Source organism: Delphinapterus leucas, chromosome 2 (assembly GCF_059928025.1).
Source record: "Delphinapterus leucas isolate spDelLeu-1000000601 "Yukka" chromosome 2, BTC_Dleu_Yukka2, whole genome shotgun sequence".
Classification (NCBI taxonomy): Eukaryota; Metazoa; Chordata; class Mammalia; order Artiodactyla; family Monodontidae; genus Delphinapterus; species Delphinapterus leucas.
Window position 1 is genome coordinate 118,730,048 of NC_143130.1, and position 26,655 is coordinate 118,756,702.

General features: G+C 35.5%; 1 protein-coding gene across 7 annotated transcripts in view; it reads right to left on the minus strand.

Annotated features, from left to right (window-relative positions):
* Positions 1 to 26,655, minus strand: part of RALGAPA1 (Ral GTPase activating protein catalytic subunit alpha 1) — a 228,532-nt gene that overhangs the window by 81,461 nt on the left and 120,416 nt on the right. For all 7 annotated transcript variants that reach the window (XR_016392164.1, XM_089907599.1, XM_022570707.3 and 4 more), the window contains 8 exons: positions 26,494 to 26,649; positions 24,759 to 24,887; positions 20,469 to 20,594; positions 17,877 to 17,935; positions 14,023 to 14,131; positions 12,575 to 12,685; positions 6,376 to 6,444; positions 659 to 793 (listed from right to left, as the gene is read on the minus strand). Coding sequence is in view for 6 of the 7 variants with exons in the window: in XM_089907599.1 (XP_089763725.1) it covers positions 659 to 793; positions 6,376 to 6,444; positions 12,575 to 12,685; positions 14,023 to 14,131; positions 17,877 to 17,935; positions 20,469 to 20,594; positions 24,759 to 24,887; positions 26,494 to 26,649 (894 nt within the window). In the remaining variant the exon portion in view is untranslated. The remainder of the gene's footprint in view (positions 1 to 658; positions 794 to 6,375; positions 6,445 to 12,574; positions 12,686 to 14,022; positions 14,132 to 17,876; positions 17,936 to 20,468; positions 20,595 to 24,758; positions 24,888 to 26,493; positions 26,650 to 26,655) is intronic.

Sequence of the window (26,655 nt, forward strand, 5' to 3'; positions counted from 1 at the left end):
CTAGCTCAGAGTTTCCCTGGTGGCGCAGTGGTTGAGAGTCCGCCTGCCGATGCAGGGGACAGGGGTTAGTGCTCCGGTCCGGGAAGATCCCGCATGCCGCGGAGCGGGTGGGCCCATAAGCCATGGCCACTGAGCCTGCGCGTCCGGAGCCTGTGCTCCGCAACGGGAGAGGCCACAACAGTGAGAGGCCCGTGTACCACAAAAAAAGTAAATAAAAAATAATAATAATAAAAAAAAGAATCCGCCTGCCAATGCAGGGGACACGGGTTCGACCCCTGGTCTGGGAAGATCCCACATGCCACGGAGCAACTAAGCCCGTGAGCCACAACTACTGAGCCTGCACTCTAGAGCCCGCAAGCCACAAATACTGAGCCCATGTGCCACAACTACTGAAGTCCGTGCGCCTAGAGCCCGTGCTCTGCAACAAGAGAAGCCACCACAATGAGAAGTCCACGCACCACAGCTAAGAGTAGCCCCCGCTTGCCGTAACTAGAGAACGCCCAAGCACAGCAACGAAGACCCAATGCACCCAAAAATAAATTTATTAAAAATAAATACCTAGCTATAAAACAATGAAAATGTAATACTAAGAAATGTTATTTCTTTAGGTTTTAAAAACCCTTGGTTACCAAATAAATAATAAAGCAAAGAAGTTTACCTTATAAATACAGTTGAGGACAGATTTTTCTATTTTATCATTTTCTGCTCCTGTTGCATGGACTGGTTGGAGCAGTGTCTTTAGAGGTAAGGCCATGATCCAGTCCAGAAGGCACAGAAGTAAGGATACCACCAACTGAAACAACAACAAAAAAGATCATTATTATTGTAAACTCATTAAATAAGAGTTAAAAATTTAACAGAAATTCACCAACTTATCTTTTGTTTTCCAAAATGTATTTCAGGAACTATCAACTAAATTCCACCATTAATATTTACCTAGACCTAAATGATTTTAAGATGTATATGAACATTACTGTAGGTTTCTCCCTTATATTTTAGGGCAAGCAAGCACAATGAAACCTTAAGCATAATAAAAACAGGAACATTAAAATTATTATTATTTTTTAATTAATTAATTAATTTTTGGCTGCGTTGGGTCTTCATTGCTGCACACAGGCTTTCTCTAGTTGCGGCGAGCGGGGGCTACTCTTCGTTGTGGTACGGGGGCTTCTCATTGCAGTGGCTTCTCTTGTTGTGGAACACGGGCTCTAGGTGCGTGGGCTTCAGTAGTTGTGACTCGCGGGCTCTAGAGCACAGGCTCAGTAGTTGTGGCACATGGGCTTAGTTGCTCCATGGCACGTGGGATCTTCCCAGACCAGTGATTGAACCCGTGTCCCCTGCATTGGTAGGCGGATTCTTAACCACTGCGTCACCAGGAAAGTCCCCAAATTATTTTTAAACAAACATAAAAACACTGAGCTTAAAAGACAACAGACATCAATTAGCTATTCTTACGTAATGCACAAGAAATGGAACACAAATGAAAGGTTTTAGTTCATATGTATTACAATCATTTCCACATTTCTTTTCTAATTTAACACCTCACTGAGCAACCTGCCAGAAAGACTATCTTAACCACTTTCTGATACTCTTACTAATTACATTAAATGAATTTTTCTACTGGACACGTTTAAACTGATGGATGTTATAAACAAAACACTGTTATCTAAAATGTAGAGTAAAATAGCAGTATCTATGTGGTCCATTTTATTGAATAAAGAATCACAATTAGTACCATAAAAGTGTCAATCAAGTAGCAATAAGAGATACACTGATCTTCAGAATCAAAGACCAACTCTCCAGCTCAAAGAGTAATGCTGGCCTAAATCTCACAACACACCCTCCAAAAGAACAATAAAGAACAAAAAGAACCAATAAGATACCACAAAACCCACATCCTCAGTATAACCAGAAAACAGAACATTCTAAATTCAATTATCTGTGAGTAGAAAATACACACAGCAAATCCAACAAGCTTTTACCCATTCTCCCACTGCAACCTCTCATGAAGAGTGAGGGTAGTTTGGGTAAGCTGTAAAAGAGAGAAGGAAACCAGGTACAAACCAAAAAACCAAGCCCCCCAAAAAAGGTCTACCCTAAGTGTGAGAATAATGAAAAACATGTACTGGTAGATAGAGTACTGAGTAGAAGGAAAGTATTTAAAAGTACTGCAGGAAAGGTAATACTTTGGGGGAGAAAATTGTTAAAAGGGAATGAAGAGACACCTTGTGGAAAACATAATGTGAAAAGAAAAATGAAAAGAGAAATTTAAGACCTTGCAAGATTTTTACAATTTTTTAAAACTGATGGTTCTGTAATTCCTCTCCCACCTTAGTGTCATCCAATGAAAACACTATACTTTGTTAAACTGCCAGAAGAGGGAGCTCTTGAAATAGGAATCTTATAAACCACCCCAAGCCACCAACCTTGTCCACAGAAATGCAGACAGTCTTCATCTATAAAAAACTACTATAAAAAGAAAACAGAAAATGAGAATCTTAAGCAATTCAGCTGATGAAAATTCCTGCCCACCAAAACCAATAATGAAGCAGAAGAAAACTATAACACAACCTTCTAATCTAGATTAAATATTGTCAAATAAGCATTTAGGTATAGGGGACAACGAAAATCCCATCTTAAATCAGGAATTTAAAAAACTAAGAAGAAATAGACCAAAAAGGGAAGAATTGATTCAAGTCAGGAAAGAAAACTAAAAAAGGATAAAATGATATTAGAAATGAAGCCCAAGTTATAAGATGCCTAAGGAAGAATAAGTTTAAAAAAAATAAAAAGAAAATTTAATAAGGGGTATTGAATAAAGAGAACAAAAGTGAGACAAAGAAAAAGGTAAAAAATGTCACAGAGAAATGACTGGAATGGAAGACAGAAAAAGAATATCCTATTCACTTAAATGTGGAGTCCCCAAAATCTACATATTGACAAGGCCTACCAGATCCAGGACAAACTGACCTGCAATAATCAACTCTAATACATACCCTGGTAAAACCTGAAAAGTAAGACCTAAAAAAATAAATATGTGTGTGTGTGTGTGTGTGTGTGTGTGTGCGTGCACGTGCGTGTGTGTGTGTGTGTGTATGTGTGTGTGTGTGTGTATCTCCTTAGAGCCTCCAGGAAAAAACATGAAATAACTTACAAGGACAAGAGAATAAAAATGGCATCAGATTTCTCAAAAACAGTATACAAGCAAGGCAACATTAAAAAAAATAAAAACCTCAAGGAAAATAAGTGTGAACCAAGGATTCTTTTCAAGTATCTACTTGAAAAGTAGCTACTTTTCAAGTATCTTGTTGTTACAGAAAAAAATTTATATATGCAAGAGCTTAGGGAATTCTGCATTCATGAGCCCATCTTGAAGAATAAAGATGAACTTCATTTAAACAAGAAGTTGACTGAGGAACTTCAGTAAAAAGTCTAACAGTGAGTATCTGATATATTTAGTTATGGATCTAAGATTTTTTAAAAACGTAGAGATGAGTGTAGAAGAATCATTTGTTACATGACATATGCTAAATGTTACGCGCAGACATAAAGGAACTAAAAATAAAGGTAAAGAGAGAGAAGAAAAGTAACATAAGCTCACTTATTAACATATAGGCAACATATGGGAGATAAAGGATACCATTAAATAATCACAAACCATATAGTATAAAAGGTTAAGAAAGCAAGGGAACAAAGGCATTAAAAAAAGTATACATATAAAGGTAACTACAAGAAAAAAGTACAAAGTTTCCTGAATACCAAAAGAATTTTAAGAAGAACAAAGGAAATACATCATGCAGAGAAAGAAACAGAAAATATAATATGCATAATAATCATAAAATAGACTGACAGAGGTAAGATAAAAAATACAATATATCATAAAAATGGGTTTAACTTGCCTAATAAAAGAAAAAGATTTTCAATTTGGCTCACAAAACAAGACGCAAGTATGTGTTGTATTCAAGAGATATAGTTAAACAAAAAGATTCAGAAAGGCTAAAACTAAAGAGATGGAAAAAGGTACACCAGGCAAATTAGAATTCAAACCAAAAAGCATTAATGTTAAAGCTATAATTCAAAATGAAGATAAAACAGTTATGGATATCTATGTATAAAATAACAGTGACTACAAAGGAAAAACCACAGTAGATGCAAGGAAATATAGAAATATTAATAGAAGACTTTAACACACCACTCTCAGTACAAGACAGGTCAAGAAGACAAAATATAATCCACATTAACAAAAGTTGAGATCTTCAAAAATGTTTATCAATAGTAAAATGATTTTGTCACCAAAAGAGTTTGAAAACTGCTAGTATAGAAAGTTAAGAAACAGACCCAAGTAATTATGGAACTTGATTATTCATTAAGAGGCAAAGAGGAACTTTTTAATAAAGGGAACTCAGAAATCTGGTTATCCATTTAGGAAAACAACAAAAATTAGATCCCTATCTCAAAAGACAGAAAATAAACTTCAAATGGATGAGGGGTAAAAGTGTAAACAATGAAGCTGTATAAGTACTAGAAGAAAATGTGAAAAGGTTTTCTACCTATGGCTCAAAATCTAGATACCTAATGAAGTAAAAGATTGATAAACTGACTTACATAAAAAACTCCCTAATATGTAAACATCTGAGGGAAAAATACCAAAATCTGACTGAAAATGTAAAAACATATGAATGGACAATTCACAAAAATAAAGTAAAAAATTAGGCCATTAACAAATATGAGAAGATATTCAACTTCACTTATAAAAAGAGAAAGGTAAATGAACACTACACTGAAATACTATTGTTCCCCTATCAAACAGGCAAAAATTTAAAAATATGTCATACTCTGTGGTTAGGCTCTGGGGAAACATACTCTCATAGTATATGCTTGTGGGAATGCCAATATTTAACATAATTACAATATCTGTTTACCTTTTGACCCAGCAATTCCACTTCTAGGAATACACCCTGAAGACACATTCCAACAATGTAAAAATATACAGACATAAAGTTAGTCACTGCAGCATTGCTTGTAACTGCAAAATTCTGAAAATAATCTCTATGTCCATACATAGAAGAATGACTTGAATAAATTATGAAATTTATAAATTATGGTGCACTCCCTCAATGGAGTACTAATACTATACAGCTGCAAAAAAGAACACGGAAGACCTCTGTGAATTTATTTATTGTGAATTTCCAGAATATACTGTCAAGTGAAAAACCGAAAGTACCAATGAATATCTAGACTATTATACTTTTGTGTAACAAACAGGAAGAAAAAAGAAAATACAGATGTATCTGCTCATCTGTACAAAATAAACAAAGGATGGATAAACCACAGACAAATAAATAAATAAAAACAAAAGGGATGGGGAAAAAAATCTCTAAAACGGAATATAAACAGCAACGTGCCTGTTAACAGCTGCTTCTTTGTTTCATATAGTTCTATGGGAGCTGTGAACGCAAGCCCTTTGGCTTTCAGAGCCAGGTGATTTGGGGACCTGTCCTTGGGTGGCAGGCTTAAAAGGTGGGGTGCTAGACGTATGGGCTAAACCCTTCTCTCCTCAGAGAGAAGGTGGAAATTGGGGGCTTCCTCCTGACTGTATGGAGCTCTGCTAGGGTGGGGTTTATGGCAAGAGTGTGTTACAGCCTTTCCTACCTATTTTTGATGTGGGTATTTTCTTAGTCGCTTGATGTGTAGAGGTCACTTGACTAGTTTCTGGATTTCTCTCAGAGGGAATTGCTCCATGTGTAGCTGTATCTTCCATGGGTCCAAGCGAGGAAGAAAATTCAGCAGCCTTCTATGTCACTACGTTGGTGATCCCCCTCTCTGCCTGTTCTTTAACTGCTATCTTCAAGGTGTTATACTTTGCTAACCCTTCTTACTCTACAGCTTCACCTTAAGTGATCTCATATACTCCCACAGTTTAATAGAACTCATGTGTTGACAATGCCAACAAGAAATCTCAGTGTTACCACTTCTTAATCATATTGTGTTGAAATATCAAGTATGTTTTATTACATATGTTCTGCCCATTATTTACAGAACTCTGCAGCTGTAATTATGTTTCTGGACCTATTCTCAGTTATTTTCAGGCATAGACAAGACCATAACAAGTAAAAAAATTATAAATGGACAGAATATCCTCCCAGGTTCCTTACAACCCTAAATTCAAAGACTTTATCAGATGACCATGATTAACTTGAGATATAAACTAAAATGTGATTTAGTTACACTTAAATAATGGAAAGCTATATTTCCAATTATTTTAAACACAAGATTAATTAATGTCTCCCATGTAAATAGATATACCTTCACAGTTTTAAAATATAAGTATCTTACTAGGTAACCACATATTAAATATTAAATAATTTAAATTACCCTCTTGTCCATTTCATAAGATGAAGCTTCTGTACTTGGCAAAAGATGGGTAATAGTGGCTATTAGAATCTGTAGGAAATAAAGAAAATAGCTCAAAATACGTCAAACTAATGGTGCATCCTAAAACTTAAACAATAATGCTAAAGTGATACAAAATCTACTGCTGAAAGTTTATCCAAAATATATTAACATTGTTATTTCAAAGTAATTTTTAATAGGTCAGCTTTTCAAGTACACCTAACTATCAATCATTTACAATCCTAATGTACAGAACCAAAGTTATATATGCTCTGTTAACTATAAATGGATTTCTTACAAATTCAAGTCATGAATCAATATGTATAAACATACAAACAATATATGTTCTGATAGAAAAATGAGAAGACATAGATAAGCAAAAAGATTTATAAAAACCATCTGTAATTTATCACTCAAGACATCTACTTTGCTCAACCAATTAGGTATAGAAGGGATGTATCTCAACATAATAAACACCATATATGACAAGCCCAAAGCTAACACCATACTCAAAAGGTAAAAAGTTAATATCCTTTCCTCTAAAGTCAGGAACAAGATAAGGATGCTCACAACTGCCATTTCTATTCAACACAGTACTGGATGTCCTACCACAGCAATTAGGCAAGAAAAAGAAATAAAAGTCATCCAAGTCTGAAAGGAAGAAGTAAAATTATTTCTGTTTGTACATGACATGATCTTATATATAGAAAATCCTAAAATTCCACCAAAAAAAACCCCGTTAGAACTCATAAATGAATTCACTAAAGCTGCAGGATGCAAAATCAACATACAAAAATCAGCTGCATTTCTATACGCCAACAATAAACTATCACAAAGAGAAATTAAGAAAGCTATCCCATTTACAACAGCATCAAAATCAATAATATACTTAGGAATAAATTTAACCAATGAGGTGGAAGACTTATATGCTGAACACTAGAAAACACTAGTGAATGTAGCTGAAGACACAAATAAATAGAAAGATATTCCATGTCATAGATGAGGAAGAATTAATATCGTTCAACTGTTCACACTACCACAGTGGTCTACAGATTCAATGCAACTGAATGCAAAATTCCAGTGGTGTTTTTCTCAGAAATAGAAAAAAACTATCTTAAAATTTGAATGGAACCACAAAAAAACCCAAAGAGCCAAAGCAATCTTGAGAAAGAAGAACAAAGCTGGAGGCGTCACACTTCCTGATTTCAAGCTTTATTACAAAGCTACAGTAATCAAAATATGGTACTGACAGTAAGGTACTGACATAAAAACAGGCATACAGACCTCTGCATTAGAATAAAGCCTAGACATAAACCCACACATACAGTCAACTAATCTTTGACAAGGGTCCAAGAACACACACACGCCGTTAAGAAAACTGGATATCCATATGCAAAAGAATGAAACTGGACCCCAATTTTATACCACTCACAACAATTAACTTGAAATGGATCAAAGGCTTAATATAAAGACCAGAAACCATAAAACTCCTAGAAGAAAACATAGGAAAAGTCTCCTTAACATGGGTCTTGGTAATGATTTTTTTGGAAATCATACCTAAAGCAGAAGCAAAAACAAAAAAATAAACAAGTGGCACTACATAAACTAAAAGCTTCTGCACAGCAAATGAAACCATCAATAAAGTGAAAAGACAACTTACAGAATGGAAAAAAAATATTTGCAAACCATATATCTGATAAGGCGTTAATATCCAAAATATACAAGGAACTTATACCCCCAATAGCAAAACTAACTAAATTTATAAATGGGCAAAGGATCTGAACAGACATTTTTCCAAGGACATACAAGTGGCCAACAGGAACATGAAAAGGTATTCAACATCGGTAGTATCAGGAAAATGCAAATCAAAACCACAATGAAATATCACCTCACCTTTGTTAGGATGGCTGTTTTTAAAAAAACAAGAGAGAACAGATGTTGGTGAGGATGTGGAAAAAAGGCAACCCTTATACAGTATTGGTGGGAATGTAAACTGATACAGCCATTATGCAAAACAGTATGAAGGTTCCTCAAAAAATTAAAAATAGAACTACCATATAATACCACTCCTGGGTATATATCAGAAGGAAGTGAAATCAGTGTCTCAAAGAGATACCTGCACACCCATGCTCACTGCAGTATTACTCACAATAGCCAAGATATGGAACAGCCCTCATGCCTTTCGACAGATGAACGGATAAAGAAATTGTGGTATACATATATACACAATGGAATATTATTCAAGCCATAGGAAAGAAGAAAATCCTGCCATTTATGACAACATGAAAGAAACTGGAGTGCATTACACTAAGTGAAATAAGCCAGACAAAGACAAATATTGTATGGTATCACTTATATGTGGAAAAGTAAAAAAAGCTAATTTTATAGAAACAGAATAGTGGTTGCCAGGGTCTGGGGTCTAGTGAACTGAGATGTAGGTCAAAGGGTACAAATTTTCAGTTATAAAAATAAGTTCTGAGGATTTAATGTATAGTACAGTAACTACAGTTAATTGTACAGTACTGAATATCTTAAAGTTGCTAAGAGTAGACCTTAAGCATTCTCACCATAAAAAAATGTTAACAATGTGAGGTAATGGATATGTTAATTATCTTGATCTTGGTAACCCTTCTACAATATCAAATCATTATGTTATATACTTTAATATAATACAATTATATTTATCAATTATTCCCCAATAAAGTTGGGGGAAAAATAAAGAAATTTACTCTCATCTTCCCAGATATTTCGGTATATATACTTGTAAATATACGCCTTTTTTTTAAAGAAAGATTTTATAATGTGGCTTTTTAAATTAACATATATTATACACTGACCAGAATATGAATAAAATTGATACAGAGAATATGAAATAAAAGACCTTATTAAAAGAAAGCAAAACATTCTTATAGTGTTATCATTTACCCTGGAAATTTCTTGATCTCATTCAATTTTTTTTTTTTTAAGAATATGTTGGGGGTAGGAGTTTATTAATTAATTAATTTACTTTTGCTGTGTTGGGTCTTCGTTTCTGTGTGAGGGCTTTCTCTAGTTGTGGCAAGCGGGGGCCCCTCTTCATCGCGGTGCGCGGGTCTCTCACTATCGCGGCCTCTCTTGTTGCGGAGCACAGGCTCCAGACGTGCAGGCTCAGTAGTTGTGACTCACGGGCCTAGTTGCTCCTTGGCATGTGGGATCCTCCCGGACCAGGGCTCGAACCCGTGTCCCCTGCACTGGCAGGCGGATTCTCAACCACTGCACCACCAGGGAAGCCCTCATTCAATTTTTTAATGTGCATGTTAAAAATGTATAGAGGTGGGCTTCCCTGGTGGTGCAGTGGTTGGGAGTCCGCCTGCCGATGCAGGGGACACGGGTTCGTGCACCGGTCTGGGAGGATCCCACATGCCGCGGAGCGGCTGGGCCCGTGGGCCATGGCCGCTAAGCCTGCGCATCTGGAGCCTGTGCTCTGCAACGGGAGAGGCCACAACAGTGAGAGGCCCGCGTAATGCAAAAAAAAAAAAAAAAAAAAAATGTATAGAGGTAAATTTACTGTGTTTTTATTGTATGCTATTAAATTTTTATAAATGATTGCTTCAAGTAGAAAAATTCCTCTAAACATAATTTATACCATAAAAGGCTTTACACACTAATAGAATCTAGTATATTAGATTAATACATAATACTGGTAATAGAACTGGGCTTCTATTCCTAACTATGTAAGTAGGTAACCATTAGTGAAATGCTCTATTTTAGAATTTCATTTCTGCATTCAATTAGAGGTAAAGTATAACCATTTATCTGTAGGCACTGGCCACTATAATGTACAGTGAAGCAATCTGCAAAAACTCTACACACCTAAGAATTACTTAGGTAAGTATTAATAGTATATAAACTATGAAGAAAATAAGGGAAAGGATTTGGAGGCCTTCAAATGAACAAAAGAAAATATGCTTACTTAAAGAACACCTTAACTTTCAACAGAATAATCAATCTTAAAGGGTAAAATTTTCGAGTTTTAAAATTTCAAATGTTTTAATACTAATAGACATATATATGAACATTCACATTTACATCCAGTTATCATGTCCTGCAATGATAACAATGGTAGCTGCTGCCAACATTTATTAAAATTTATGTCCCATCACTTTTATGGCAAAAAGTGCTCAGCGTGTTACATATATTTTCTCATTTAGTCTTCAGAGCAACTCTGTGAGGTAGGTATTTTTATCCCAAATGTAAAGATAAAGAAAGCCAGAATTTAGAGGACTGAGTAATTTGTTGACAGTTACAAAGTTAGTAAATGGCAGAGTCAGGGGTTAGTTAAACCAGGTCTAACCTTCAAACCCAACCTCTTAACCATAATACTATATTCAACTCAACAGATTATTTACCTAAGAGATTCTACATGCAAGTCATCCTAGGCATGGAAAATAATGAAGAAAAAAAATGCCATTGTCTTAAAGAAGCAGCTCAGAATTTTTTAAAAAAAATATTTATTATTTGATTGCATCAGGTCTTAGTTGTGGCATGCAAGCTCCTTAGTTGCGGCTCACAGGCTCCTTAGTTGTGGCATGTGTGCTCTTTGGTTGTAGCAGGTGGGCTACTTAGTTGCAGCCCGCAGGCTCCTTAGTTGTGGCGTGTGAACTCTTAGTTGCGGCACGCATGTGGGATCTCGTTCCCTGACCAGGGATCAAACCCGGGCCCCCTGCATTGGGAGCATGGAATCTTATCCATTGCGCCACCAGGGAAGTCCCAAGAAGCTTAGAATTTTTACACAAGTATATTTAGTGCTAAAATAGGGCCTGGCGACGTGGTTGAGTGGGAAAAGTCTGGACTTGAAATTTTACAGACTTGGGTTTGAACCCTGTTTCTACCCTGTTACCTTATGACTTTATACAGTTGCTGTCTCCTCAGTTCTCTCATCTTAAATAAAGGGAGGAGAGGAGGCAGGGATAACAGTCCACCTCAAATGACTTTTTACGAATTAAATGAGGTAACATATGAAAAGGTGACTACTATAGTGACTGATACATGGTAGTAGGTGCTTAATAAATATTAATTACTATCTTTCCTAAAAATGTTATAAGAATATGAAGATAAGAAAGATAAATTCTGGTTGGAGAGAACAAGTAAGGATTCTTATTTTTTGAGGAGATGGTATTTAAACCAATCACTGAAAGATGGGGGGTGGGGTAGAGAAAAGTAAAACATTTTAGGTAAGAAGAGAGTGAGGGGTATGTTTAGGGGATAATAGCTGACTCAGGTGCCCAGACTACAGGGTATTTCATAAAAGGAATCAGTACATGATTCTGAAAAGATGGGCTGGGTCCTCATCTGGAGGCCTCAAATTAATTCCCAGCTAAAGAGTTTGGGTCTTATTTTATAGACAAAGGAAAACCACTCTGAGATTTTGTTTGTTTGTTTGTTCTTCAGGAAAGTGACATAAGAGTCATGTCAATGTGAATGATGACTTGGAGGGGATGACCTCAGAAGCCAGAAAACCAGTTTAGAAGGTTATTATAGTATCTCAAGAAAGAAATAATTAAGGGCTGAAAAACGTCAGGTATTGTAGGAAGCACAGAACACATAAAAAAAATAAAAATAAAAATAAACCACTTCATAAATGACTGGCTGAAGAGGAAAGGAAAGGAATGAATCAAAATAATCTCCTGATTTTGGTAACTGGAGGGATGGTATGTTTTCTAACCTAAGACAGGGAATGAAGCCTAATGTACATTATAAAGACAATGGCAATGATAAATTTGCATGTAGCATTTAAAACCAACCACATAATCTCTTAACATAATATAGAAAGGGACTGTCATGAACTTTGATATCTCAAAAAAGTACCCTGGGGCTTCCCTGATGGCGCAGTGGTTGAGAGTCCGCCTGCTGATGCAGGGGACATGGGTTCGTGCCCCAGTCCGGGAAGATCCCACATGCCGCGGAGCGGCTGGGCCCGTGAGCCACGGCTGCTGAGCCTGTGCATCTGGAGCCTGTGCTCCACAACAGTGAGAGGCTCACGTACCACAAAAAAAAAGAAAAAAAAAAAAAAGCACCCTGAGTGGCCATTATTTAGCTATGCAAAATTTAAAGAAAACTATTAAATAATTTTAATCTCAAGGTATCCAAATCTAAGGATCTTTAACAAGTCATAATAAGAAATAAATGAGAAATTACTTACTTGAATAATTTTCAAGGGAGAATCAGGCTGGTAAATCTGAAGTCTAGGTATATAATGAACCAGCATGTGAAGCATGTTACAAGCTACATGGGCTACTGTTTTATTTGTAAACTGTAATAACAATAAGAAAAAAACAAAAAAGCACTGTTATAAAAAATTTCTTCCTGATATTATTCATCTCTGCATTAGCTGCTAAAAAATTTTAAATTGTATACATGTTTTTTTGTCATTCTATATTTGTGTTTATTAAAATATTATTAGGAAGATAAATATACACCTGCAAAATAAGAAAATCATAACACATTCCAAAGATATAATTAACTTTATTTTTTCTTTGTAATGTCTGACTGTCCTCATTGAAGTTTTATTCCATTTTCTCTTACCTGGATTTCTGGAATGGCCTCTAAACTGCTAATCTTGTTATCCCATCTTTCCCCATTGCAATCTACTTACTATACTCAATACTTCCATATTATCTTCTGAAGAACTGTTCTGATGCTGACGTTCTCTATGCTTAAAAATCTTAGATGACTCCCCAATGGTATAAAGTCAAACTTTTTATGCTTATCTTTCTATAACCAAATCTCACCCACTCTTCAAGCCCTGACCACATAGTTCCTCTTTCTAGTCTTCTCTGATACCTAAGTCAAAGTGACCTCTGCTTTCTCTGAACTCAATCAGCAGTTTATGTGCACCACTCATTTGGTTCTCTCAGCTTTTTATATTTTATTACTTATTTTAATCTTTTTCAGCCACCATATTATTAATCTCTTCAATCTAGTATTTATATTTCTTTTTCATTCTGGTATTCCTTACTCTGCCTAGCAAAGCACCTCAAACATAGTATATACTCAGAAATATCTGTCAAATAGGTAATATTTGTACTTTGTGTGTTTAGAGTTCTATACAGATATTATAATACAAGTCTTAGGACAAAAAGTAATATCACTCATCTTTTTACAAATAAAAAATATCCATTTATTCATTCAGACTCTCCAAATAATCGGGTTATTATTTCTGAGCAAATCTTATTCTGGTCACAAAGAGGGCATTTAACTTGAATGATAAAGCCAAAACCTGAATAGCTCAAGAATTCAGGAAGTAATAAAGATCGAAGGGTAGGTTACAAAAATACTGATTAAGAAATGATAAACAGCCTTACAAATGTTGTTAAATGACTGGTTTCCTTTTTAGGAGTCATCCATATTTATCTTAGGGACAAAGCCAAATATATAAAAAGTTGAGATAAAACAGGTCATCACCAAGATATCCTAAAATCAAGAGTAGAACTATTCTTAAGGAAAAAGTCGGAATCAAAGAAATAATGTAATAATAAATTAATGAATTAATGATTCTGTAAGGGCACAATATATAATTAACATTTAGAGAAAAATAATCATACATTCTATACTATCTTAATATAGTCCACTAAATATTTATTTACTTACCTTTAAGGAAACACAAATTACATTCAGAGCTTCCTTAATTTGAGGATGATGAGACTCATGGACTAGTTCTTCACATATCCAAATACCTAAACTGCAAAGTGCTACACATCTGCAGAAAAGGCAACCAATAATGATACAAATAAAAGTGGATGAGCGTTTAAATGAAATGACACCACCACCACAACCGAAACACCCACAACCAACCAACCCAGAGTGAACATGCACTGTTTAGGTGAATTAATCAATTTGTTACTCTGTTAATTAATCAATTTATTGCTGTTAATTAATCAATTTGTTACTTAGGAAGATGAAGTGGAGGAAAGCACATCCCTCAAACTCTAAGCCTTATTTTTTTCAATTTAATTTAATTTTTATTTTATATTGGAGTATAGTTGATTTACAATATTGTGTGTTTCAGGGTATACAACAAAGTGATTCAGTTATACATATACATACATCCATTCTTTTTCAGATTCTTTTCCCATATAGGTTATTCCAGAATATTGAGTAGAGCTCCCTGTTCTAAGCCTTATTTTCAACTATAATTTATTACCAAGATCATAGGTGGGGATAACACACAGGATCTTTCTAACAAACCCATATTGATAAATTGATATTGTCATTAAGCTTCCCAAACAAATATGCAACCTGCTTTCAAAAAGGAAAGAGTGGGGACTTCCCCGGTGGCACAGTGGTTAAGAATCCGCCTGCCAATGCAGGGGGAGCAGGTTCGAGCCCTGGTCGGGGAAGATCCCAAACGCCGTGGAGCAACTAAGCCCGTGTGCCACAACTACTGAACCCACGTGCCACAACTACTGATGCCCGAGCGCCTAGAGCCCGTGCTCTGCAACAAGAGAAGCTACTGCAATAAGAAGCCCATGCACTGCAACCAACAGTAGCCCCTGTTCACCACAACTAGAAAAAGCCTGCGGGCAGCCACGAAGACCGGATGCAGACCAAAATAAATAAATAAATAAAATTTATTTTTTTTTTAAAAAAAGGAAAGTGTAATTTTATTGACTGATAGCAGCAGTCAGTAAGGTATTATTTTCATATCTTTTACATTTAACATAGCTAGCTACAAATTCTTTTTAAAACAAATTGGGACCACAAATAAAATTTATACACTTCATAAAGGAATTCCAACAGAAACAGAACTTGGAGATTTTTTGTTCTGTTTCCTCATGTCTTGTGAAACTTCAGTTCCCTACTTCAACTGAGTTTCAGCTTGAAGAAAGTAATCTGATGATCAGAATCAGTAAAAATTCTATTAGTGTGTTCAAGTATAAGCTTCTGATGAAGCATATAATGTTTCTAAGTATTAAAAGAAAGTCAGCTCCTTCTATATATCTTGCATGTCCTGATACTGATATTCTTAAATTAAATTCAGTAGAATGCTAAATTTCAGAACAATTCAATGCAGAAATATTTTTCTTCCTGAACATAATGGATCAGAAGTTAAGTCCCTTCTTTCAGTCCATCAGTGTTAATGCTACTAATTTACTATCAAAACTATAGAAAGTCTTCTATGTGAGGTCTACAGCTTCCTTTCTTCCCTACTGTTGTCCACCCATCAATCTTATGTAACATTTATAGATCTAAATAACCAAGTGACAGGTTTAGCAGTGGAAGGAGCTGTAATCCTAAAATAACAATAAACTCTGAAGTGAAGCAAAGTTCTCCATAGATGCAGCTAACTAAAGACACAGTAAAAGGCACAGACTGGGAGTACAAATGCTTAAGTTTTTGTTTTTTGGTTTTTGCTTTTTAAAGGTTAACATCAGTTTTTGTGTGTGCATGTGTGTGTACAGCTTCCTACATTCTTCAAGATGTCAAAATAATCTAGATTATTCCCAGTATGGCTCAACTTCCTGCTACTAGTCAGATTCTGGGGTATAAGCTTCTAAGGCCTTACATTCCTGAAAAGTATAGGCAAACAAGTTTAGGAAATGTTTAACGTTCGACTTCTGGGATTTTCCTACACTGTCAACGAGCTATCATGTTAATGATTCCCAAGTGTACATCTGGTCAATTATGTTTTAGGCTTTGATATTCTTTCACCTGAGAGGCAATGAAGTTTTTTTTTAAAAAAAAAAAAAAAAAAAAAAAAAAAGGCAGGGCTTCCCTGGTGGCACAGTGGTTGAGCGACCGCCTGCCGATGCAGGAGACACGGATTCGTGACCCGGTCCGGGACGATCCCACATGCCATGGAGCGGCCGGGCCCGTGAGCCATGGCCACTGAGCCTGCGCGTCCGGAGCCTGTGCTCCGCAACGGGAGAGGCCACAACAGTGAGAGGCCCGTGTACCGCAAAAGAAAAAAAAAGGCAGAAGATCTAGAATCAGAAGCTATAGGTTCAATTCTGGTTCTGCCACTTATTACTTATGCATCTAACAAGGCTCTGAAGACAAACTGCCAGGGTTTTAATCATGGCTCTTCATTTTCTGGGTGATAGGGCATATTACTGAAATTCTCTGAGAGTTGTTGTAAAGATTAAGTGAGGTAATAAAGTGTTTAGAACAGTGGCTGGCACATAGAAAAGGCTTAATGAATGTTAGTTTTCTAAGCCATCAGTTTCTTGCTAGCAAAATTGGAAGAATAATGATGATTCCAATAATTTCTTAGAATTGTGATGAGGATTAAATGAAACAATATTATAGGAATATCCTCGTAAACTTAAAAGGTTGTCATTATTAACATAGAAAATGCTAGGGAAAGAATATCGAAAATCATCAAATTTGGGGCTAAAGCTAAAAGAAATGAAAATGTGGGATAATGGAAAAGACAATGTCATTTTCTGGAGTAGCTGAGCAGTATTAAAATAGAATTAATGTTGAAAAACAATTCACTCAAAAAGACTTGTTTTTAGTTACCGTGGCTATTAAGTAAGAAAAATACACAAATGAATTAAAAAGCTGGAGCTATGTCTCATTTAAGAAAATTGCTCATTACTTTTAGTTTCTGGAAAAAGAAGACGTTTAACTTAGAATTAGAATCCAAACGGTCAAAGTCATGATCTGTACCTTTATGAACCTTGAGTCAAATAATGTGTAGATTATTGAAAAAGACACAGCTTTGTGGAGGTTCAAGAAATATAAAATAATGATATATGATATTTGGGGGAAAAGAAGGAGCATGGTATGCTATTGGCAACCTGCTTTTTTTTTTTTAATTGAAGTATAGTTGATTTACAATGTGTTAGTTTCAGGTGTACAGCAAAATGATTCAGTTATATATATATATTCTTTTTCAGATTCTTTTCCATTATAGGTTAGGCAACATGCTGATTTAAATCAACCTTTTTGAGAAAGGTTTAGTAACACAGACAAAATGCCACAGTTTTCACTTCTTAATGAGACATTTAAAAACAAAAACATTCTAAAATCTTATTTACATTCTATTTTTAAAAAATATCCTGATCAAATATTTATAAATATTAATATATACTATTTTCTTAGATATATTACTTTCTACAATAAAAATATTTTAATTCAATTTAACAAACATTCATTGGGTAACTAGTACCATATTTCAAGGTACTACATAAGAGACGGTGACAAATATAATCTGAAGGGAAAGCAAAATCTACTTAAATAAAATTAAAAGAAATCATTTTGGACACAGAAGGTGAAGATACTGAAGAAGGTGACTAGGATTTTATTTTTTTTACTGAAGGGAAGGTTCATACTTAAATAATGAAAAAATGTATTTAATCATCCAAATAATTTAAATTTATGATTGAGAATAGCTTTTGTGTATCTGAAACAATCTGGACTGCTAAATAATTCCGTTAACTTCTAAAATAAAACTGCAAACACAGAATAGCTATTTCAAGTCTTAAGAATATCTGACTTACCGTGCAGGACCAGAGGGCTCATCTCTTGCCGAGCTTAATACAGTTTTGATTATAAGTTCCTAAAATGAAGGAGAAATATTAGCAATGACCAAGATTTTTTCATTCACTTATTTAACAAATATTTATTAAACAGCCACCACGGACCCAGGCACTGTGTCAGGCGCTAGGGATACAATAGCAAAATAAAACAGACATTTTTCGTTCTCATGTACATACTTTTAGTATATTCCAATGTTATTCATAAAATTAGCTAAATAAATAAAACAATGGTATGGTCTGAATGTTTGTGCCTTCCCCCCAAATTCGTACATTGCAATCCTAACCCCTGAAGATGATGGTATTAGGAGGTACTTAGGCCATGAGAGTGGGGCCTTTATGAATGGGATTAATGCTCTTATAAATAAGAGACTCCCACAGAGTTCCCTAAGCACCTTCTACTCTGTGAGGACACAGCAAGAAGGCACTGGCTATGAACCAGGAAGAGGGCCTTCACCAGAATGTGATTATGCTACAGCCTTGATTTTGGACTTAGCCTCCAGAACTGTGAGAAATAAATTTCTGTCACTTATAAGCTACCCAATCTGTAGTATTTTGTTATAGCAGACAAATGATTTTTGAAATTTATCACCAAATGTATATGTTCAGAAACTTTTTTTCTGATTAGAAGAGTAATAAAATGCTCACTATAAAGATAATTAAAGCAGATTTAATAGCTCAAAGGTATGAACAAAACTTTTCACAACTTTGAGAATTATCATTTAAAAGAAAGCTTCCTCTTCTTATGTGTGAGTTTTGGGATAAGTGCTAGTTAATAGTTAATATGGTTTTTAAAAATCATTCAATTATTCACTCATTAAGGATTTATCAGCTATCTAGATTGCAAGCTCCTTAGAGGAGTAACCTTCTACTTATCTTTGTGAATTTAGCACCTAACCCAATGGCTAGCAATTAATAGGTACTTGGAAGCTACCTATTGTTTAAGCCCAAGAGCTTTCTATGTAATAGTGCTATTTGGTTGTTTTTAAAAATCACTTCAGCCATTACTGCCTATACAATGGCCAGCAAAGGACAAGGCCACTCTGATCATACAAATCACATATAGTAGGCTAGGCTAAGCCCAAACGAACTCAAAACGGCCTAAGCAAACTGAAACTCTTACCTATCTTTGACCTTCAGGGTCTTCTGAAAATAGAAGAAACCAAAGCCATTACATCCCTGAAGACCAAAGGTCAATTTGTATAGTTTTAATTAAATATCATTATAAATTTGCATCGGCCCCTACAATTTTATGTTTAAGTGAAGTTCACTTGTTTAACAAATGTTTTTGGAGTATATTCTACATGCCAAGCAACGTGTTAAGCTCTGAGGATATAGCAGTAACTAAGACCTTGTGGTACTTATTTGTCTAAAGTATAAATCAAACACTGAAAAATAATTACAAGTGTAATTATTACAAATGTTTCACAGAGAAATACAGGTGGTATGGAAAGTACATGCAAAACTGACAAAAATTTGATTTAAAACATTTCTTTCAGAGAAAGCACAAGTTTAAAAAAAAATCATCAGCATGACTTCTGAGGAGATAGAATGCCCCTCTCTCATCCCTTCTTTATTCTCTTTTCCCTTCTAATTCTAGGGCCAATTCAGGTCAAACAGAGACCATCTGGCAATTACTATAACAAGCACAACTTCTTAGGACTGTTAAACCTGTGGGAATTTATAATACATGGGCATTCAGTTAGAGACAGGTCTTGACTTAGTGACAGAATTATTCACTACCAGGCACATTGCTGGGTCCAGAGCACTAAGTGCCTTTATCCTAACTAGGAGACCTGACCACACCACTCCCCTCTATCTTGGTCTAAGAATTACTGAGTCCAGAGGACTAAGGATTCTGATCATGTCACACCTTCCCCTTCAAACAGAGGCTGACCTCTACAGAGGCACAAAACAACTTTTCACCAATTTTTTTTACTTGAAATTTTTAAAAAGGCTTGTAAACAACAATTAGGGTATGTCTACTCCTAATTAGACACTATCTTTTTTTTTTTTTTTTAAAGATTTACTATCTGAGTAAGCAATTGTATAGACAGTTCAATTTTGCACCATCTCTTCTTACTCAAGCCTGTTAATGCTTCAGGTACATGGGATCTCCACCCCAATTCCACAGTTCCCTATAGCAGAATAGAATATTCCATTACATTGTTTGATTCATCACCTTGGAAAACTGGGAGAAGGAGACAGTCAAATATGCAGGTCGAGTGCCATCTCAATCTTAGAAGCCTTACATTAGCAGCATAGTATATGGCTCATGGGATTTCAATAAATGTTCAGTGAGTGAATGAATGAATCCTAAGATAATGACATGTGAGTGGGTTCAATAATGAGAAAATGTTTCCAAAGTAATAGTTATAAAAAAAGGTTATGCTCCTAATGGACATTCCAGCCTTTGTGTCTGAGGGGTACAGCTGGCTAAAGTTCTTTAACAATTGTGTGGATTTCAAGAGGAAAATGAAGAACACAAATTTTACTGAATATATTGTTATGATTATAAAGTCATTTAAACGCTAAAATTAGCACCTAATTTCTTACCTTAACATCTGTAAATTGAGACACAGCAATATCAGGAATGTTGGGATGGAGAGCAGGCAGTTCACAATATAAGTTGGGAAAGCAAACCAAAGATCCAAGAAGAACTTGTGCTTCCACTCTTGGTGCCTATGTATCAGATTTTAAAAATCTTTAATTATCAGAAAAATTACTTTATTACCTAACCAGATTACACAGGGAAGTCAGAGTACAAGCAAAATTGAAAAAGGAAAGGGGAACACAAAAAGATTAGGTTTTCATCTATACTTTCCAGTAAAACTACTGTTATTCTCAATAAATGCAATGAACAAATAGTAGAGCTTTCTTTAAGAGCAGCTAATAAGCAGAAATGTGGGTACAGCTACTGAGTATGTAGACAGGAATACAGTTTTAGCTAACAGCATAAAATTACCCTGATTTTGAGGAAAAATATAAATACTTTCATTCTAAAGGCAACTCACACATCGTAACATATTGTTCTAATGAGCAGAAGACCCATGATCTCTAGATTATACCCGTTACTATCCAAGGATGAATAAAGTAACTAAGGATGAAAATGGTCAATATATCTTCAAGACACAGGCATTAGTCTAGATGTGTTTTATGATATTATGCACATGATAAGAACACTACCTATACTACTTACTAACAACAAAATTAGAAATTATGCTTGGACTGCAGATGAAGGTAACTTTTCATCTTTTTTCCTTAGCTGTATTAAGCCATTTCTGAAGTATCAGCACTGAACATTTCCCTTTTCTTCTGCCTTCTTGCATGCCCACCTAACATCAACACCCACCTACTGATAAATTGCTTTGTTTACTAAAATACCTACAAATTGATTTATATGTTTAATAACACCTAACAAAAATGCTAAAACCAATCTATTAGAAATATAAAACTTCTTCTATTTACCTAAAACAAGAACCTATCTCCAAAGGATTTCCTTGTTAATAAATGTTATAACAGAGGTGGTATTATGATTTTCAACAAAACAACTCATTTCCATATTAAAAAAATAATCTAGATTTACAGATACAAGGCCAGCAGTATAATGGGGCAGGGTAAGCTCACATCCACCATCCCGATTTAAAATCAATTTTACTATTAAAATGAAACTGAAAAACACCCCCAATATTTAATGATAGAGATTAGCTAAGGGTTTTTCTTTAAAGTTGGATAAAAAAACTGGGAATATTCAGTTAGGTATGTGGGGCATAATGTGAGGCAGAACTGGAATGGAACTGTAATTAAGAAAGGCAAAACCTAATCAAATTACTTTGAAATCTGCCTGGGGGCGGGGGGATTAACAAAAGGAAGATGATATGTGTGGGATCTAAAATGAAACTCCAAAGAGCCAGATTTAGACTGTGTATCTCCAACACCGTCCAGAGGAAAAGACTGCCCATAACCTTACAGTGGAGATGTGTCAGGTTTAATTCTTGTAATGATTTGGCTTCCTATGCAGCCTGTCTCAATCGGTGTTCCTCATAAGAACCACAGAAAACAGAAAACAACTGTTTTTAAAATTTTCCCAAGGATGTTACAAAAGTAGTATCCTTCTAGATAGGAGGAAGGTTTAGTCACTTAAAATGGATGCCTGGGCTTCCTTGGTGGTGCAGTGGTTGAGAATCTGCCTGCCAATGCAGGGGACACGGGTTCGAGCCCTGGTCTGGGAAGATCCCACATGCGGCGGAGCAACTGGGCCCGTGAGGCACAGCTACTGAGCCTGCGCGTCTGGAGCTTGTGCTCCGCAACAAGAGAGGCTGCGACAGTGAGAGGCCCGCGCACCGCGATGAAGAGTGGCCCCCGCTCGCCACAACTAGAGAAAGCCCTCGCGCAGAAATGAAGACCCAACACGGCCAAAAAACCAATAATAAATAAATAAATTTAAAATGGATGCCTAAGGACATCAGGGCTGTAGGAAATGTGCCAACTACTCATCTGGAATAATCAGCCAACTGAACAGTTATAGTTTTCATAGTAAATGCATTAAAAAATGGCATTGGTTTATGCATCAGGCTCCTCTGAGTTCTATCAGCTTTTGCCAGTATCCAAGAGATTGATAATCTGTGTACTCTGTTAATACTAAAATAACCTTGTAACTTGTTTATCATCTTTAGTTTGTCTTCCATTTAATCTATTCCCAGTTTAATACACTTATTTAACATTAGCAAAGCACAGATTTAATCATCTCTCTCCCTACTTTAAAAAATTCAACTGTTTATCTAATATAAAATATAGCATTATAATCTGATCCCTGGCATTAATAGACCCTCCAAGATATAGTCTAAAGCAGTGCTTCTCAATCTTTACTGTCCATACCAATTATTTGGGATATAGTTAAAATATATATTCTGTTTCAGTAGGTCTGGGATGAGGTCTGAGATTCTGCATGCCAAATGTTTCCGGTGTGCAGACCACATTTTGGGTAGCTGGGATCTAAAGTACCTTTCTGTTCTTTGTGTCTACTACTCTCTAGTTAGACTAACTAGCTTGTAAACAAAATGAATTATTTGTCATTCCTAGGACACAGCTTATTCATGCCTGTTTCCCTATGCCTGGAATACCTTCCCCCTTCTCCATTTTCACTCATAAAAATACTACTAATCTTTCACGGACCTACTCAAATATCTTTTCCATGGAACCTCCTGATATCCCTTAAAAAAAAAAGATCTCTCCTCTGTCTTAATTACCAAATAATTTTATTTTGTTTAACAAACACTTAAATTGCACATACAATGTGTCATATAATGTTCCAACCATGTTACAAATATTAACTCAAATCCCCATAAAATAACCAGATGAGGAAGGTTACCTCCATTTTATAGATGAAGAAACTTAGACACAGAGAAATCAAGTAACTTGCACAAGGTCTCACCGCTAATTAAGTGGCAGAGCTGGGATTTGAACCCATGCTTTTAACCACTATGCTAAGCTCCTCCTACTGGTACCTCTTTGTTGTCCTACATTCTATAGTCATTAATATATTTTTCTATCTTCCCAGCAGCAGACTATATGCTCCCTGTGTACAACGTGTATCTCATTTATTCTATATCCTTCTATATTCCACACAAAGGAACACTTTGTACACAAGGGGAAACAAAAGTTTAATGACCACAAAAGGGCTTAGCACCATGTTGAACACATACTAAGTGCTGAATATATATTTACAGATTCGATTAATAAATACCTATAACCATGATGCTGTGCCAGGCCCTGAAGATACCAAGATAAGTAAGACATGATCACTGTTCTCCAGGAACTAGGGAAACAGGGTTAATAACTAGCTATAAATATGGGTTGTTCTCTTATTTGCATATTTCCTCTAGGTGACTGTATCCAGTTTCATGGCTTTCAATAGCATCTGTAAGCTAATGTCTCCCAGCTTTACATTTTTGGTCCAGACATCTCCTTTGAGATCCTGACTTGTATATACAGTGGCCCTTCTGACATCTCATGGGTGTCTAACAGGCAGCTTCCTATGCCCCAAATAGAACTCCTTTTCATTCACTGTTGGTCTTTTGCAGCTTATAAATGAAATAACATATGTTAAACTGCTTTGCACTTTGCACTAGTCAAGTATGACTGATTTTTCTTTCCCAAATACTTTTAGTTTTTCCCAGTAGACATTCAGTTATTTCTCATTTATACTTTGTTCCAGGGTGATCTTTCTAAAATACAAATGTGATCATGTCACTCTGCTTAAAATCTTTCAACGGCTACTCATTCTTTCCTTAGGATGAAATCTAACCTCTTGAGCACTATAAACAGAGTTACTGCCTTCCTCCTTAGTTCACTTCTGCCACTTATATCTGAACATGTTCCAGTTATACTAAGTTACCTGGCATTGTCTTACAGCTCCAAACTGTTATGAAAAACCCTCACATGCTGTTTTAGAGTTTACTCCTAGAGCATATTTCTGGGTTACCTCACCTATATTTCTTTCTTCTCTTTTGCTATAGCTCATTGCCCATTTTCAAAATTTTCTTCCCTCCCTGTTTGTTTCCTTAGATTTCCTCAATTTTAAATTGCTTTGCTTATCAGATTTAACCCATTTTTGTAGCTCCTGGGTCAATTTATCAAATAATTTTAGTACTTTCTTACACTTCAGAATTGTTTACTTTTTTTTTTAAAGTGGGAGAGACAATCAATTCTAATTAAATTACATATCTTCCTGAACATCAGTTTGTTATATTTTATCAACAATGGCTCTTCCTTTGTTGTTCTGTTAGCTGAATCTTGGTTAACCGCAGTTTGTTATATTATGAAGGACAGGAAATAAAAACTTACATTGAGAAAAGCTGAAGAAGCCACTCTACCAGCTGCTACAATAAAATCCATAATAAGCATTGTGGCACCAGGCAAACCAAGTGAAAAAAATTGAGGTGAGCAGTGCTTGATGATTGTATTGACAATATCCTTAGGAATAAAGAAAAGAAGAGAAGAAAAATATCACAAATGTAATCTTGTGTATCAGCTAATCAATATCCTTAAAAATAGACAATGTATGAAATAATAAAACAGGTAATAACTATAACTGGTTGGCTAACTGGAAAGACTAATTTTAATTCTTCCAAATAATCCATGCTTAGTACTATATTTTGTCACAGGAAAGTAAACTGAAAACACTTTTCTTTTTAACTGACATCAATACAGCATTTTTTTTTTTTTTCACCCTAGAGAGCCAGTTAGAAGGGTCTCTACTTCGGAGGGTTAAAAATATAAGGCCCGGGCTTCCCTGGTGGCGCAGTGGTTGAGAGTCCGCCTGCTGACGCAGGGGACACGGGTTCGTGCCCTGGTCCGGGAAGATCCCACATGCTGCGGAGGGGCTGGGCCCCTGAGCCATGGCCGCTGAGCCTGCGCATCCAGAGCCTGTGCTCCACAGCAGCAGAGGCCACAACAGTGAGAGGCCTGTGTACCGCAAAAAAAAAAAAAAAAAATACGGCCCATGTGTTGTAAAACTTAATTGCAGAGTAGTTCCTTCTGCCACCTATTTGCTTCCACGTGATAACTCTGATGTCTGAAGTTGCATGACCTGTTATGTGGCAACTGGAGAAACTCTCTTTTTTAGAAAAATTGAAGTCCTTTGATGATAGACATCTAGCCTCAGAAATCCAGATGTAGGCATTTTAAAGGGAATATTCTCAACTTGGTTGTTCATTCATTTTGCCTTTGGAATTTACCACGAGGATGCAGTATAGCAGGTTGTATTACTCAATCCAATTTAAATGAATGCTCTTTATCCAGTAATTAAGAATATCATTTTATTTGAGGCATGTTTATAAGGTAGAACACAATAATTATTTCAAATTAACACAAGAAGTTTTTTCACTTTTCAGAAAGATACATTATCATCTTTTAATATTAATTTAATGCTCCTGAAATGAACTGCAAGTGAAATTTAACCACGTTATGATTACAAACATTTACATTACTTTGACCGGCAACTTCCTGTACTTTTCAGTTTTATGGCCAGGATCAAGACCTGTGAAGTAATGTTCTAGAGACATATTTATGACTATCTAATGTAATGACTATACTGATGCAAATCAATATACTTGTCACTATGGTAATACAATTTATAAAAATAAGAAAATGTGATGTGCTGACTCTTAGAGTAGAAAAAAACCTCTGACTGCTGCATGACTAGCTGAGCAAATACCTAAGTCCCAATTGCCAGTTATCAAGTAACAATTACAAAATACCTAACAATAAGTACATTAGGACATTAAAGGAAGATGTTGTCAGCGTAAGCAAAGGATGTTTTAATCTCTTCAAAGAGTGAACAGTTCTTATAACATTAGAAGAAAGATGCACTTAATAATCAAGTCAATCTCCCAACTACAATAGCTTGTTTTGAAACTATGTTTCAGAATAAATGAGGTTATAAATGGAATAAATCTGTAAATAAATTACAATATAAGGGAATGTTTTTAATTCTACACCTTGAAAGTCAAGAGTTAAACAGAATAAAGAATCAAAGATAAACTTATAAAGTGACTTGTTAGAAAGTACATATATTTACCTGGTCAATATGAAGTAATCCACAGTGCATTATGTTGTAGAAGTGTGTTAGGAAATCTCTATTTGGAGAAACATCTTGTCTTCTTTTCATTGTATTACAAATAAGTTTATAGGCGTGTAATTTACCTTGCTTATATTTATCAGTTAACATGGTTGCCTACAA